Source organism: Pongo pygmaeus, chromosome 3 (genome assembly GCF_028885625.2).
Source record: "Pongo pygmaeus isolate AG05252 chromosome 3, NHGRI_mPonPyg2-v2.0_pri, whole genome shotgun sequence".
In the NCBI taxonomy this organism is placed as follows: domain Eukaryota; kingdom Metazoa; phylum Chordata; class Mammalia; order Primates; family Hominidae; genus Pongo; species Pongo pygmaeus.
Genome location: NC_072376.2, coordinates 7,187,181 through 7,202,114, shown reverse-complemented (window position 1 = coordinate 7,202,114; position 14,934 = coordinate 7,187,181). Strand labels below are relative to the sequence as shown.

General features: G+C 48.4%; 1 protein-coding gene across 8 annotated transcripts in view; it reads right to left on the bottom strand.

Annotated features, from left to right (window-relative positions):
• Positions 1-14,934, bottom strand: part of EVC2 (EvC ciliary complex subunit 2) — a 155,338-nt gene that overhangs the window by 122,264 nt on the left and 18,140 nt on the right. For all 8 annotated transcript variants that reach the window (XM_063663512.1, XM_054484771.2, XM_063663515.1 and 5 more), the window contains exons 5-7: positions 14,321-14,507; positions 10,529-10,638; positions 177-230 (exon numbers count right to left, since the gene is read on the bottom strand). In XM_063663512.1, coding sequence (XP_063519582.1) covers positions 177-230; positions 10,529-10,638; positions 14,321-14,507 — 351 coding nt within the window. The remainder of the gene's footprint in view (positions 1-176; positions 231-10,528; positions 10,639-14,320; positions 14,508-14,934) is intronic.

The following is a 14,934-nucleotide window of genomic DNA, read 5'->3' as shown; positions in this document are numbered from 1 at the left end:
GTCAGATAGCCTCAGGGCACACGGGGGACCCGAGAGACTGCACAGAGTCCCAGTCTCAACGCATAACTGGAGGGCCAAGGCCAGCAGCTGGCCCCTCCCCATGGCTCCAAGGATAGGCAGGACCCACACAGCACAGGTGTGTCCTGAGGGTGCTCAGGGCATGTCATGTCTCTTACCGTTATGTTTTCTTCTGCTGTTATGGAAAAAAGTGCTTTCAGCTGTGTTCTGTTCTAGAAAAGGAAAAAAGAAAACACTTTCAGCAACAGTTTGGGGTCTGACACATGGGATAACATTTGGTGCGATTTCCAACCCTCCAAGCCTGGAGCTACAATCAGCCCTAACTGCTGCACAGGTCAGAGCTTGTGAAGGTCTCACCATCAGGGGGAAGGGGCTGTGGGGATAGGATCCCTCCCTCTCTACTGGAGGCTGTGTGAAATCCAAACACCAGCTTCGCTAACATCCAAAGAAAGTCATGGCAGCATGCCCTTGTGGAGAAACGCTTGGGGTTGGGCGCTGACTCCAAGCCTGTGACCAAGGCAGGTCACCTCCACTCTCCTAGTGTCTGCCTCCTTCACAAAAGTAGACAGAATCCTGGGCTCTGACTGCACTGCACATGTTCTTCTCTCACTCAAATGCACTTGATTCTCCAAGCCCCAACCCCCTGTGGGTCTATTCCTAATGCTCTCTAATATCCCTCTGCTGAGAAGATACAGGAAACAGAAAAATGAAGTGTGTCATGGTATCCACCTAACCGCATGGTGACCGAGAATACCCATCGTGAGAACATACTTCTTCCTGGGGGTAAACGCAGAACAGCTTGTCACTGACAGGCAGGCTGTAGGGTGGTGGTTAGAGCCAGGCTGTCTAAGTTCATACAGGGCCCCACTGCTCACCAGCAGTTGGACCTTGGGCAAGGTATTAGCCCCTCTGTGCCTCTGTTTTCTCATCTGTGAAATGGTAATCATATTCAATTCACAGAATTGCTATGAAGATTAACTTAGGTAATCTAGAACCCTGAAGAGTGCCTGGCACTAGGGAGTGCTATAAAATATTACTGCTGTTGGTGGCTGTAGGTAGTAGTAGTGACACTAGCAGCAGCAGCAGTAGTAGTAGCAATAGCAGGCCGGGGGTGGTGGCTCACGCCTGTAATCCCAGCACTTTGGAAGGCCAAGGCAAGTGGATCACCTGAGGTCAGGAGTTCAAGACCAGCCTGGCCAATGTAGTGAAACTCCATCTCTACTAAAAATCAAAAATTAGCTGGGTGTGGTGGCAGACACCTGTAATTCCAGCTACTCAGGAGGCTGAGGCAGGAGAATGGCTTGAACCCAGGAGGAGGAGGTTGCAGTGAGCTGAGATCATGCCATTGCACTCCAGCCTGGGTGACAAGAGTGAAACACTGTCTCAAAAATAATAATAATAATAAAATTTTTAAAAAGCAATAGCAATAGTAGTAGCAGTAGTATTATTATATAGAACCAGACTGGCTAGGCACGGTGGCTCACACCTGTAATCTCAGCATTTTGGGAGGCCGAGGCGGGTAGATCACCTGAGGTCAGGAGCTCGAGATCAGCCTGGCCAACATGGTGAAACCCCATCTCTACTAAAAATACAAAAATTAGCCAGGCGTGGTGGTGGGCACCTGTAATTCCAGCTACTCGGGAGGCTGAGAGAGGAGAACCGCTTGAACCCGGGAGGCGGAGGTTGCAGTGAGCCCAGACTGCGCCATTACACTCCAGCCTGGGCGACAAGAGTGAAACTCTGTCTCAAAAAAAAAAAAAAAGAACCAGACCTTGGGACTTAGAGCTTGCAGCCCAGTGAGCTCAGCAACCCATGTAATTCTCATTATAGACACAACTAAGGCATTTTTCTGTAACCTGAGCTATGCTCCTCCCAAGGTAGCAAATCCCCGATCCATGCCCTGCAGATGTTATGGCAGCAGCGCTAGGAAGCAGTGGGACTTCCCAAATCCACTGTGGACCAGCAGGCGACCTCATGGAGGCGTCAGAGAAAATCAAAATACCGTAAGTCCTCTTTTCATAGGAGGGAAATGGAACAGTTTTAGAATATGACTCTAAAGAAGAGACACCTCTGAGGCATTCATTCACTTGGCCTTTTCTGTTCTTGAGTTACCTCTACTTTGGAATACGTACGGTGCCTTGGAGTCTCAGGGTCTCCTGAGCTGGAGCCTGAGGCTAAGTTCAGAGCCCACATTCTAGTACATTCTGCTGTGTTCCCGCAGATACGCAGATAGGAGCCTAAAGCGTGCTATCAAACCTTGTCTTCAACTCTTTGTGAAACATAAATCCTCACTCTAGTAAATGCATGCAGTTACGTGTTTTAGTTCCTAACATGAAGCCAGAAAACATGGACCAAGTGGGATTCAACACAACGTTACTGAGCACCTATTATGTGCAGGGTTCACTTTCTGGCACTGGAGACACAGTTGTGAATAGGACACACTAGGTCCCTGGTTTCGTGGAGCTGACATTCTAGTGAGGGAGGGAGGGGGTTCCTAAGGGGTAGAGTCAATATCACAGACAGGAACCAAACAAAGTAACAGGCGGAAGGGACTATTTCAGGGTGGGGCAGAGGAAGCCACGAGGAAGGTCCTCCAGGAGCATGCAGGGAGCCAGGCTCTGCAGAACCACAAACCTCCCCCTGCCCAAGCCAGCCCGGCCTAGGAACACACACACACAGCTGCCCAGGAACACACACAGCTGTCCAGGAACACACACAGCTGCCCGGGGCTTCAGCTCCTGAGGCTCCTGCCTGAGGACATGGAAGCTTCCATTTCATTTTATTCGGAGTTTCTGATTTGCTTTCTGATGCTTACCTTGTCTTTTCCTTATCGTTATCTTACCTTATCTTGCTAATTTACTTGGTTTCCTGCCTTCTGAAATTGTTGTGATTTCTTCTGGATCATTTTATCCCTATTTTCAAAAATCTGCCTTTGTTCTCTATTTTTTTTTAACTTTATACTGAATTATTTCCTGAGAGAATTGTCCTTCCCAATAGTTTTATGTCATTTTCTTGTATCTTGTATTTAGCCTCTTTCATGTTATCTAAATTTATCTAAGGTTTTTTGTTTTGTTTTGTTTTGTTTTCCCCCTCATTGCAGCAGAACCGCCACACTGGCCTTGCAGCCTCAGGGTGGAAGGAGGCCTCAGGAGGAGGCTGCAGGGTACAGTCTGATTCTGTTATGAGACCTGGGGCAGTCACAGTCATGCTATGAGCCTCATCTTCCATGTCCGTGAATAGGGAAGACTTTCTCCAGGGGCTGAAGCCACAATAAAATGACAAAAGGAAGCAGAGCATCATGATCTCCTTGAAGTCGGGGACCACATCTCCTCCAGCCTGTACCCGGGGTGTGCAGCACCTGCCAGGACAGGCAGCCAGCCAGCATTCACTGCATAAGTGAACCCACCACAGGGGCAGTGAGAGATGGGGAGACTCACAGTAATGGTGTTATGGGCCAGACTGTGTTTCCCGAAATTTGTATGTTAAAGTCTGAAGTCTCAGTGCCCTAGGATGTGGCTGCACTTGGAGACAGGGTCTTTACAGAGGTAATAAGGTAAAGTGAGGTCGCTAGGCTGGGTCATGGTCTTGCATGCCTGGTGTCCTTATAGAAGAGGTTAGGACAGATGTGCAGCCAGGGAAGGCCTTAGGAAGACACAGGGAGAAGGCAGCCTCCACAAGCCAAGAACAGGTCTCAGAAGAAATCAGCCCTGCAGGCACCCTGATCTCTGGCTTCCAGCCTCCCGGACAATACATTTCTGTGTTTTTAAGTCTAGTCTGTGGTACTTTGTTATGGTAGCCCTGCAAAATTAATAGTAATGGTAACTACCGGTTAGTTGCTTACAGTGTGCAGAACACAGGGAAGAGAATTCACATGTATTGATTACCTATCCTTATGATAACCTCGTGTGAGGCCCAGAGGGGTTAAGTAACTTAGGCAAAGTCACATGGGCATTACTAAGAGAGCCCAGTTCATGACAAGGTGTGTGAGACTCCAGGGCCTGTGCCCTTATCTGCTAGGTGGCATCACTGAAGGAAGGAAGGAACTAATAGGTCTTCTGTCTGAAGCATCCCTGTTTCTAAAACAACTGTCAGGCCTCTGAGCCCAAGCCAAGCCATCGCATCCCCTGTGACTTGCACGTATACGCCCAGATGGCCTGAAGTAACTGAAGAATCACAAAAGAAGTGAAAAGGCCCTGCCCCGCCTTAACTGATGACATTCCACCATTGTGATTTGTTCCTACTCCACCTTAACTGAGTGATTAACCCTGTGAAATTCCTTCTCCTGGCTCAGAAGCTCCCCGACTGAGCACCCTGTGACCCCCGCCCCTGCCCACCAGAAAACAACCCCCTTTGACTGTAATTTTCCATTACCTTCCCAAATCCTATAAAACGGCCCCACCCCTATCTCCCTTCGCTGACTCTTTTCGGACTCAGCCTGCCTGCACCCAGGTGAAATAAACAGCCATGTTGCTCACACAAAGCCTGTTTGGTGGTCTCTTCACACAGACGCGCATGAAATTTGGTGCCGTGACTCGGATCGGGGGACCTCCCTTGGGAGATCAATCCCCATCCTCCTGCTCTTTGCTCTGTGAGAAAGATCCACCTGTGACCTCAGGTCCTCAGACCGACCAGCCCAAGAAACATCTCACCAATTTCAAATCCGGTAAGCGGCCTCTTTTTACTCTGTTCTCCAACCTCCCTCACTATCCCTCAACCTCTTTCTCCTTTCAATCTTGGCGCTACACTTCAATCTCTCCCTTTTCTTAATTTCAATTCCTTTCATTTTCTGGTAGAGACAAAGGAGACACATTTTATCCGTGGACCCAAAACTCCGCGCCAGTCACAGACTGGGAAGGCAGCCTTCCCTTGGTGTTTAATCATTGCAGGGACGCCTCTCTGATTATTCACCCACGTTTCAAAGGTGTCAGACCGTGCAGGGACGCCTGCCTTGGTCCTTCACCCTTAGCGGCAAGTCCCGCTTTTCTGGGGAAGGGACAAGTACCCCAACCCCTTCTCTCCGTGTCTCTACCCCTTCTCTGCTTTTCTGGGGAAGGGGCAAGTACCCCAACCCCTTCTCTCCATGTCTCTATCCCTTCTCTGCTTTTCTGGGGGAGGGGCAAGTATCCCAACCCCTTCTCCTTTACCCTTAGCGGCAAGTCCCGCTTTTCTGGGGAAGGGGCAAGTACCCCAACCCCTTCTCTCCATGTCTCTATCCCTTCTCTGCTTTTCTGGGGGAGGGGCAAGTATCCCAACCCCTTCTCCTTTACCCTTAGCGGCAAGTCCCGCTTTTCTGGGGAAGGGGCAGGTACCCCAACCCCTTCTCTACTTGTCTCTACCCCTTCTCTGCTTTTCCAGGGAAAGGGCAAGTACCCCAACCCCTTCTCTCCTTGTCTCTACCCCTTCTCTGCTTTTCTGGGGAAGGGGCAAGTACCCCAACCCCTTCTCTCCGTGTCTCTACCCCTTCTCTGCTATTCTGGGGGAGGGGCAAGTACCCCTCAACCCCTTCTCCTTCACCCTTAGCGGCAAGTCCCGCTTTTCTGGGGGAGGGGCAAGTACCCTTCAACCCCTTCTCCTTCACCCTTAGCAGCAAGTCCCGCTTTTCTGGGGGAGGGGCAAGTACCCCTCAACCCCTTCTCCTTCACCCTTAGCAGCAAGTCCTGCTTTTCTGGGGGAGGGGCAAGTACCCCTCAACCCCTTCTCCTTCACCCTTAGTGGCAAGTCCCACTTTTCTGGGGGAGGGGCAAGTACCCCTCAACCCCTTCTCCTTCACCCTTAGTGGCAAGTCCTGCTTTTCTAGGGGGCAAGAACCCCCAATCCCTTATTTCCACACCCCGACCTCTTATCTCTGTGCCCCAATCCCTTATTTCCGTGCCCCAACCCTTTCTCTGCTTTTCTGGAGGGCAAGAAACCCCCACCCGTTCTCTCTGTCTCTACTCTTTTCTCTGGGCTTGCCTCTTTCACTATGGGCAAGCTTCCACCTTCCATTCCTCCTTCTTCTCCCTTAGCCTGCATTCTTAAGAACTTAAAACCTGTTCAACTCTCACCTGGCCTAAAATCTAAGCATCTTATTTTCTTCTGCAATGCCGCTTGACCCCAATACAAACTTGACAGTAGTTCCAAATAGCCAGAAAACGGCACTTTCAATTTTTCCATCCTACAAGATCTAAATAATTGTTGTCATAAAATTGGCAAATGGTCTGAGGTGCCTGACATCCAGGCATTCTTTTACACATCAGTCCCTTCCTAGTCTCTGTGCCCAATGAAACTTGTCCCAAATCTTCCTTCTTTCCCTCCCGCCTGTCCCCTCAGTCCCAACCCCAAGCGTTGCTGAGTCTTTCTAATCTTCCTTTTCTAGAGACCCATCTGACCTCTCCCCTCCTCGCCAGGCCGAGCTAGGTCCCAATTCTTCCTCAGCCTCTGCTCCTCCACCCTATAATCCTTTTATCACCTCCCCTCCTCACACCCGGTCCGGCTTACAGTTTCGTTCCGTGACTAGCCTTCCCCCACCTGCCCAGCAATTTACTCTTAAAAAGGTGGCTGGAGCTAAAGGCATAGTCAAGGTTAATGCTCCTTTTTCTTTATCCCAAATCAGATAGTGTTTAGGCTCTTTTTCATCAAATATAAAAATCCAGCCCCGTGCATGGCTCGTTTGGCAGCAACCCTGAGACACTTTACAGCCCTAGACCCTAAAAGGTCAAAAGGCCGTCTTATTCTCAAAATACATTTTATTACCCAAGCTGCTCCCGACATTAAATAAAACTCCAAAAATTAAATTCTGGCCCTCAAACCCCACAACAGGACTTAGTTAACCTCGCCTTCAAGGTGTACAATAACAGAGTAGAGGCAGCCAAGTAGCAATGTATTTCTGAGTTGCAATTCCTTGCCTCCACTGTGAGACAAACCCCAGCCACATCTCCAGCACACAAGAAATTCCAAATGCCTGAACTGCAGTGGCCAGGCATTCCTCCAGAACCTCCTCCCCCAGGAGCTTGCTACAGGTGCCAAAAATCTGGCCACCAGGCCAAGGAATGCCTGCAGCCCAGGATTCCTCCTAAGCTGTGTCCCATCTGTGCAGGACCCCACTGAAAATCAGACTGTTCAACTTACCTGGCAGCCACTCCCAGAGCCCCTGGAACTCTGGCCCAAGGCTCTCTGACTCCTTCCCAGATCTTCTCGGCTTAGCAGCTGAAGACTGACAGTGCACAATCGCCTCAGAAGCCCCCTAGACCATCACGGATGCCGAGCTTCAGGTAACTCTCACAGTGGAGGGTAAGTCCGTCCCCTTCTTAATCAATATAGAGGCTACCCACTCCACATTACCTTCTTTTCAAGGGCCTGTTTCCCTTGCCTCCATAACTGTTGTGGGTATTGACAGCCAGGCTTCTAAACCTCTTAAAACTCCCCAACTCTGGTGCCAACTTGGACAACACTCTTTTATGCACTCTTTTTTAGTTATCCCCACCTGCCCAGTTCCCTTATTAGGCCGAGATATTTTAACCAAATTATCTGCTTCCCTGACTATTCCTGGACTACAGCCACATCTCATTGCTGCCCTTCTCCCCAATCCAAAGCCTCCTTCACATCTTCCTCTCATATCCCCCCACCTTAACCCACAAGTATAGGACATCTCTACTCTTTCCTTGGCAACCGATCACATGCCCATTACCATCCCATTAAAACCTAATCACCCTTACCCCGCTCAACGCCAATATCCCATCCCACAGCACGCTTTAAAAGGATTAAAGCCTGTTATCACTCGCCTGCTACAGCATGGGCTTCTAAAACTTATAAACTCTCCTTACCAGTCCCCGATTTTACCTGTCCTAAAACCAGACAAGGCTTACAAGTTAGTTCAGGATCTGCGCCTTATCAACCAAATTGTTTTGCCTATCCACCCCGTGGTGCCAAACCCATATACTCTCCTACCCTCAATACCTCCCTCCACAATCCATTATTCTGTTCTAGATCTCAAACATGCTTTCTTTACTATTCCTTTGCACCCTTCATCCCAGCCTCTCTTCGCTTTCACTTGGACTGACCCTGACACTCATCAGGCTCAGCAAATTACCTGGGCTGTACTGCCGCAAGACTTCACAGACAGACCCCATTACTTCAGTCAAGCCCAAATTTCATTCTCCTCTGTTACCTATCTCGGCATAATTCTCATAAAAACACACGTGCTCTCCCTGCTGATCGTGTCTGATTAAGCTTCCAAACCTCAATCCCTTACAAAACAACAACTCCTTTCCTTCCTAGGCATGGTTAGTGCGGTCAGAATTCTTACGCAAGAGCCAGGACCGCACCCTGTAGCCTTTCTGTCCAAACAACTTGACCTTACTGTTTTAGCCTAGCCCTCATGTCTGCGTGCAGTGGCTGCCGCTGCTTTAATACTGTTAGAGGCCCTAAAAATCACAAATTATGCTCAACTCACTCTCTACATTTCTCATAACTTCCAAAATCTATTTTCTTCCTCATACCTGACACATACACTTTCTGCTCCCCAGCTCCTTCAGCTGTACTCACTCTTTGTTAAGTCCCACAATTACCATTGCTCCTGGCCTGGACTTCAATCCAGCCTCCCACATCATTCCAGATACCACACCTGACCCTCATGACTGCATCTCTCTGATCCACCTGATGTTCATCCCATTTCCCCACATTTCCTTCTTCCCTGTTCCTCACGCTGATCACGCTTGATTTATTGACGGCAGTTCCACCAGGCCTAATCACCACACACCAGCAAAGGCAGGCTATGCTATAGTACAAGCCACTAGCCCGCCTCTTAGAACCTCTCATTTCCTTTCCATCGTGGAGATCTATCCTCAAGGAAATAACTTCTCAGTGTCCCATCTGCTATTCTATCACTCTTCAAGGATTATTCAGGCCCCCTCCCTTCCCTACACATCAATCTCGAGGATTTGCCCCCACCCAGGACTGACAAATTAGCTTTACTCAACATGTCCTGAGTCAGGAAACTAAAATACCTCTTAGTCTAAATAGACACTTTCACTGAATAAGTAAAGGGCTTTCCTACAGGGTCTGAGAAGGCCGCCACAGTCATTTCTTCCCTTCTGTCAGACATAATTCCTCAGTTTAGCCTTCCCACCTCTATACAGTCTGATAACAGACCAGCCTTTATTAGTCAAATCAGCCAAGCAGTTTTTCAGGCTCTTAGTATTCAGTGAAACCTTTATATCCCTTACGGTCCTCCGTCTTCAAAAAAAGTAGAACGGGCTAAAGGTCTTTTAAAAACACACCTCACCAGGCTCAGCCACCAACTTAAAAAGGACTGGACAATACTTTTACCACTTTCGCTTCTCAGAATTCAGGCCTGTCCTCAGAATGCTACAAGGTACTGTCCATTTAAGCTCCTGTATAGACGCTCCTTTTTATTAGGTCCCAGTCTCATTCGACACCAGACCAGCTTAGACTGTGCCCCCAAAAAACTTGTCATCCCTACTATCTTTTGTCTAGTCATACTCCTATTCACCGTTCTCAACTACTCATACATGCCCTGCTCTTGTTTACACTGCCGGTTTACACTGTTTCTCCAAGCCATCACAGCTGATATCTCCTGGTGCTATCCCCAAACTGCCACTCTAAACTCTTGAAGTAAATAAATAATCTTTGCTGGCAGGACTATGCTGAATCTCCTTATCTCCTTAGGCACTCTCCAATCAGATGTCCTAGGTCCTCCCAATTCTTAGACCTTTTATACCTGTTTTTCTCCTTCTCTTATTCCATTTAGTTTCTGAATTCATCCAAAACCATACCCAGGACATCACCAATCATTCTATATGACAAATGTTTCTTCTTACATCCCCCACAATATCACCCCTTACCACTAGACCTCCCTTCAGCTTAATCTCTCCCACTCTAGGTTCCCACACAGCCCCTAATCCCACTTGAAGCAGCCCTGAGAAACATCGCCCATTCTGTCTCCATACCACCCCCCAAAACTTTTCGCCACCCCAACACTTCAACACTATTTTGTTTTATTTTTCTTATTAATATAAGAAGGCAGGAATGTCAGGCCTCTGAGCCCAAGCCAAGCCATTGCATCCCCTGTGACTTGCACGTATATGCCCAGATGACCTGAAGTAACTGAAGAATCACAAAAGAAGTGAAAAGACCCTGCCCCACCTTAACTGATGACATTCCACCATTGTGATTTGTTCCTGCCCCACCTTAACTGAGTGACAACCCTGTGAATTTCCTTCTCCTGGCTCAGAAGCTCCCCCACTGAGCACCTTGTGATCCCCGCCCCTGCCCACCAGAGAACAACCCCCTTTGACTGTAATTTTCCATTACCTTCCCAAATCGTATCAAATGGCCCCACCCCCATCTCCCTTCACTGACTCTCTTTTCGGACTCAGCCCGCCTGCACCCAGGTGAAATAAACAGCCATGTTGCTCACAAAGCCTGTTTGGTGGTCTCTTCACACGGACGCGCATGAAAACAAGCTCTCTTGGCAGTGGCAAGACAGAGATTAAAGTAACAAAGGTAATACCCGTGATGAGCTCTGAAAGGTGAGTTGGGCAGGAAGCTTGAGGCTTTCCCCGTTCCCGAGGTCTCCAGCCTGGAGCGTGGCTGCGTAGCTGACAACAAAGGCATCTCCCGCTGCATAGAGAAAAACACGTGTGACTCAGGGAGGGCTTGGTCACGCCCCCGGCCACACCCCACCACACCCCAGACACATCCTGGCCCCTGGCTTCAGTGGTTCCAAGGGAGGCCACCATGGCAGTGATGCCTGCAGCAGGGAAGCCCTTTGTATTGCACACAGCTGGGTGCAGGGAGGGACTTCTCTGAGTGGTAAACTGGGGAGAGTGAGCTGGGCGGACTCCTGGACTCCCACTCCTGACGTTTCCATTCACGAGCGGGGGTGCACTACCCACAACAGGGCTGGCTCTCCCAGCCCTTTCTCACTATGCAGCACACCTCATTCCATAGGTAAGTTTGGGTGGACCGCGCTCAGCCCATCCTGCTCGGGAGAGGCTGTACCAGGACTGGAGGCCTTCGCCTGACGTAGCCAGGTGGGTGACAGAGCCTGTCTAACTCTGCCAGTCACTGTTCTCACCTAAGCTTGTCCTCCAACCTGCCTTTCTCCCTAACACAGTTTACTTATAGCCCTAAAATGCCACAATATGCCTCATTTCTCAATGTATGCAGACCTCAAATATATATATACACATAGAAACACACATATATAACATATATACACACATATATATAACATATATACACACACACACACACACGCACACATATACATATATATATAGTAAAAGAGGAGGAATGCTCACTTAGCCTAAGGAATCACTGGCATTTTTATTTTAAAAATCCTCAACATTTTCATTTTTATTTAAAAATTTTTATTTATTTATTTCAGAGACAGGCTTTCTCTATGTTGCCCAGACTAGTCTCGAACTCCCAGGCTCCAGTGATCCTCCTGCCTCAGCCTCCTGAGAAGCTGGGACTTTAGGTGTGGACCATGCCCATCTCATTTTATTTTTGTATATCCTAGAGCTAAGATCATGAACGTAAAGTGATAAAGATAATGGCAGTGACAATGACAATGGCAGGGAAGGAAGTCATAGTCAGACCTTCCCCATACAGTGATTTCATCACTCTCCACACGCTGTACCTGCATTAACCCAGCTGATCTCCACACACTGCCCCAAGATGGATGGAGAACACGTGATTTTCTGCAACATACAGAAGAAGAAACTGAGACTGAGAGACAGTGACTGGCTTAGGATCACCCCGCTGATGGACAGGGAGCTACCTGACCCTCTGGGTCCCATCATCTTTTCCCCAAACAACACTGGCTCTAATAAAAGAAAAGCACCACATAATAATAATGATGAGGTCAGAATGTCAATGAACTGGGACCTGACTGGTCATTTGATTTTACAGTTATCTACTTATGCTTTGGGGGACCAAAAAAAAAAAAAGTCACCTGTGCCCCAAGGTGAAAATCAATGTCACATTCCTTGGCATAGTGATGAGTTCACACAGATAAATATGATTTGGACACTGCCCTCAGGGAATGTAGAGCTAAGCATGGGCATAAATAACAAGAATGGAGCAATAGGAATAAAAATAACACCAACAGTGGCCGGGCGTGGTGGCTCACGCCTGTAATCCTAGCACTTTAGGAGGCCAAGGCAGGTGGATCACCTGAGGTCAGGAGTTCGTGACCAGCCTGGGCAACATGGTGAAATCCTGTCTTTACTAAAAATACAAAAATTAGCTGGGCATGGTGGCACACGCCTGTAGACCCAGCTACTTGGGAGGCTGAGGCAGGAGAATCACTTAAACTCGGCAGGTGGAGGTTGCAGTGAGCCGAGATTGCGCCACTGCACTCTAGGCTGGGCGACAAGCACGAAACTCCATCTCAAAAAAAAAAAGAAGAAAAGAGAAAAGAAAAGAAAAGAAAAAACCACCAACAAAATACCTCCTATCACCAGGAGCCCAGGAACACTTTCCACAGCCGGGCTGCGTCACACTGCTTTAACTCCCTTACCCTCACAGCACCTTCCTAGGTGGGTGTTATTAGCATGCCCAGAGGAGAGATGGAGAGCCAAGGTTCAGAGACACGCAGTGTACACGTGCCAGAGCAGAAGTCCATGAATTCACGTGTGGAAAGTGCCTAGAATGGCCCTAGGCTTCAAGCAGGGAAGCAGGAAGGGGCAGGTAATCTCTGTGGAAGTTTGGAGGCAGAGGGGTGACTTTGGGGCAAGGGATTGGGTAGGGCTTTCTAGAAAAGGTGACACCAGGGCCAGGTCCCAAAGAATAGAGATGATTTGTAGATTCAGAGTTGGGGAGAGGTGCTTTCCTGACCCACACAAGAGCAAGAGTAGATGCTAGGAGATAGGAGAAGGGTAGGAAGCTAGGTCTGGCAGGAGCACGGACCATGAAAGGTCTGCGGGGAAATGAGATGAGAGAAGTGCAGGACCACAAGCTGGAGAGGGTGTTGGACACCTTCCCTTTACCAGGCAGAGTGCCTGGGTGACAATGTCTCCTTGATTCAATCTCTACGACTCCACAATGGACTGATATTCGCACGACCAGAGCACTTCAATAGCTTTGTAGAAGCCATGCAGCTTCTCAGTCACAAGGCTGGGAGTCACCCAGGTCCATCTGAGGCTACATCTATGCTCTGCTCGTGGCTCCATGCTCCGTGCTTTGAACATGAGTTAAGAATAGCGGATTCATCTTTATATCATTGAAGGCAGGAAAGCACTGAAGGTCACTTAGCTGGGACATCTCATAAAAACTTTTATGACATCATTTAAATCAGAGCCAGCAAAAAGGTCACTACTTGTGGGCAAGCTCCACTAGTAGCTTCTGTCAATAATAACGTGTTAAGAAGGATTCTGAGGCCTTATCTAGGCTCAGGGAAGGAGCAGCATGACCGATGAGCAATGTGTGCTGTGAGTACGGAGGCATGGAGTCGGTAAGAGTTCCAGGCGTGTGAGAAGCATGACGGTTTACAGATTACCAGGGTGCACAGGGAGCCACACTGCCTGAGCTTGACTCAGCCTTGACAGCGGCCAGCCCTATGACTTCGGGCAAGCTTCTCAGCCACTTTAGTCCCAGTCTCTTCATCTGTAATGAGGTCCTACTAAGAATAGAAGATGTCTTTGCCCTCCTAGGGAAACTGAGTTCTGAAGCCATGGTACCAACTGAATCCCAGAATTGGTTTTAAACCTGCTTAATTGACCAATAACAGCCCACCTCAGGAAACGAACCTCTGAAAGCCAACCAGTGAGGGTGGCAGAGTCTACAAGCCAACCAAGCAGCCCTGGAGTTACCCCAGTGAACATGCTTGAACACACCTGAACACACCTGGACAGCTCAAGAACATGCTACTGAGATGGATGTCAACCCACTCCTACTCTGTCCAGCACAACTCAAAACAAACTCTTCATCTTCCTGAGTGATGGTTAATTTTGGTGATCTGAGTGACAGGTATACTGGGGTCCACTGTAAACTGTATCTTTGTGTATGTTTGAAATTTTTCATAATAAAAATTGACTATATATTTTTAAAAATTTCCCACAACACTTTCTCCAAATCTAACATCTCTCTAAGACAAATGAGAAATTCAGCTTTTTGATTACAGATATTGAATGTGGTCTTTTTTTTTGATACCCTAATAGTAAGATCCACTGTGAGGATTAAGAGAGTGAACACGTGTAAGGCTTTAAGAACATGCCTGACCCAGAACACATTCACCTGGAAGTATCTGTACATATTCTCATTTGTCATCCCTGACTTCAGAACACTTTGCTGTTACCTTGCAGAAACTTCTTGCTAAAAGCCTGGAATCCTTCCGAGGTCCTGTTTCCGATGGAGTCCTGAATGGTGAGACCAGCGATGCTGTCCAGCAGGAGCAGCTCTGAGAGGTTGGCTGACGAGGGTGTCTTGGTGTTGTTAACAAGCAGCCATATGTGGGCTGTCTGTGCTTCGCTCGGCCCGGACACCTAGGGCAGAAGGAGAAGGCAGGAGGGCAGATTTGCTGACAAGTCCAGCTTCCTAAAATGGGGCATGAGCCCAGCCTGTGCACATTAGGCATCCAGGAAGAAGGAGGGTAGCACGGTCTCACAGAGGGTCTGGGAATTTATCAGTCTCCGTATGATTTCAAAGACCCCCAAGAGGGTTTTGACCCACACTTGCCAAGCTGTTGCTTGGAGACAGTTTCAAAGAAACTGAGATGCTGAAATGCAGTAAAATCATCCCTGCAGAGAATCTTAGAAGAAAAAGTCACCAAGTGCAGAACCACTCAGGTTGGGGAGACTGTGACAACCAGTGTTACCAAGCAAACAATGGCTCCTTGGTACTTAGTTGTTTTGAAGATTCAGCCTCAGCCCAGGGTCTCTGATGGTCATGTGATCTCCAGGAAGGACCCAA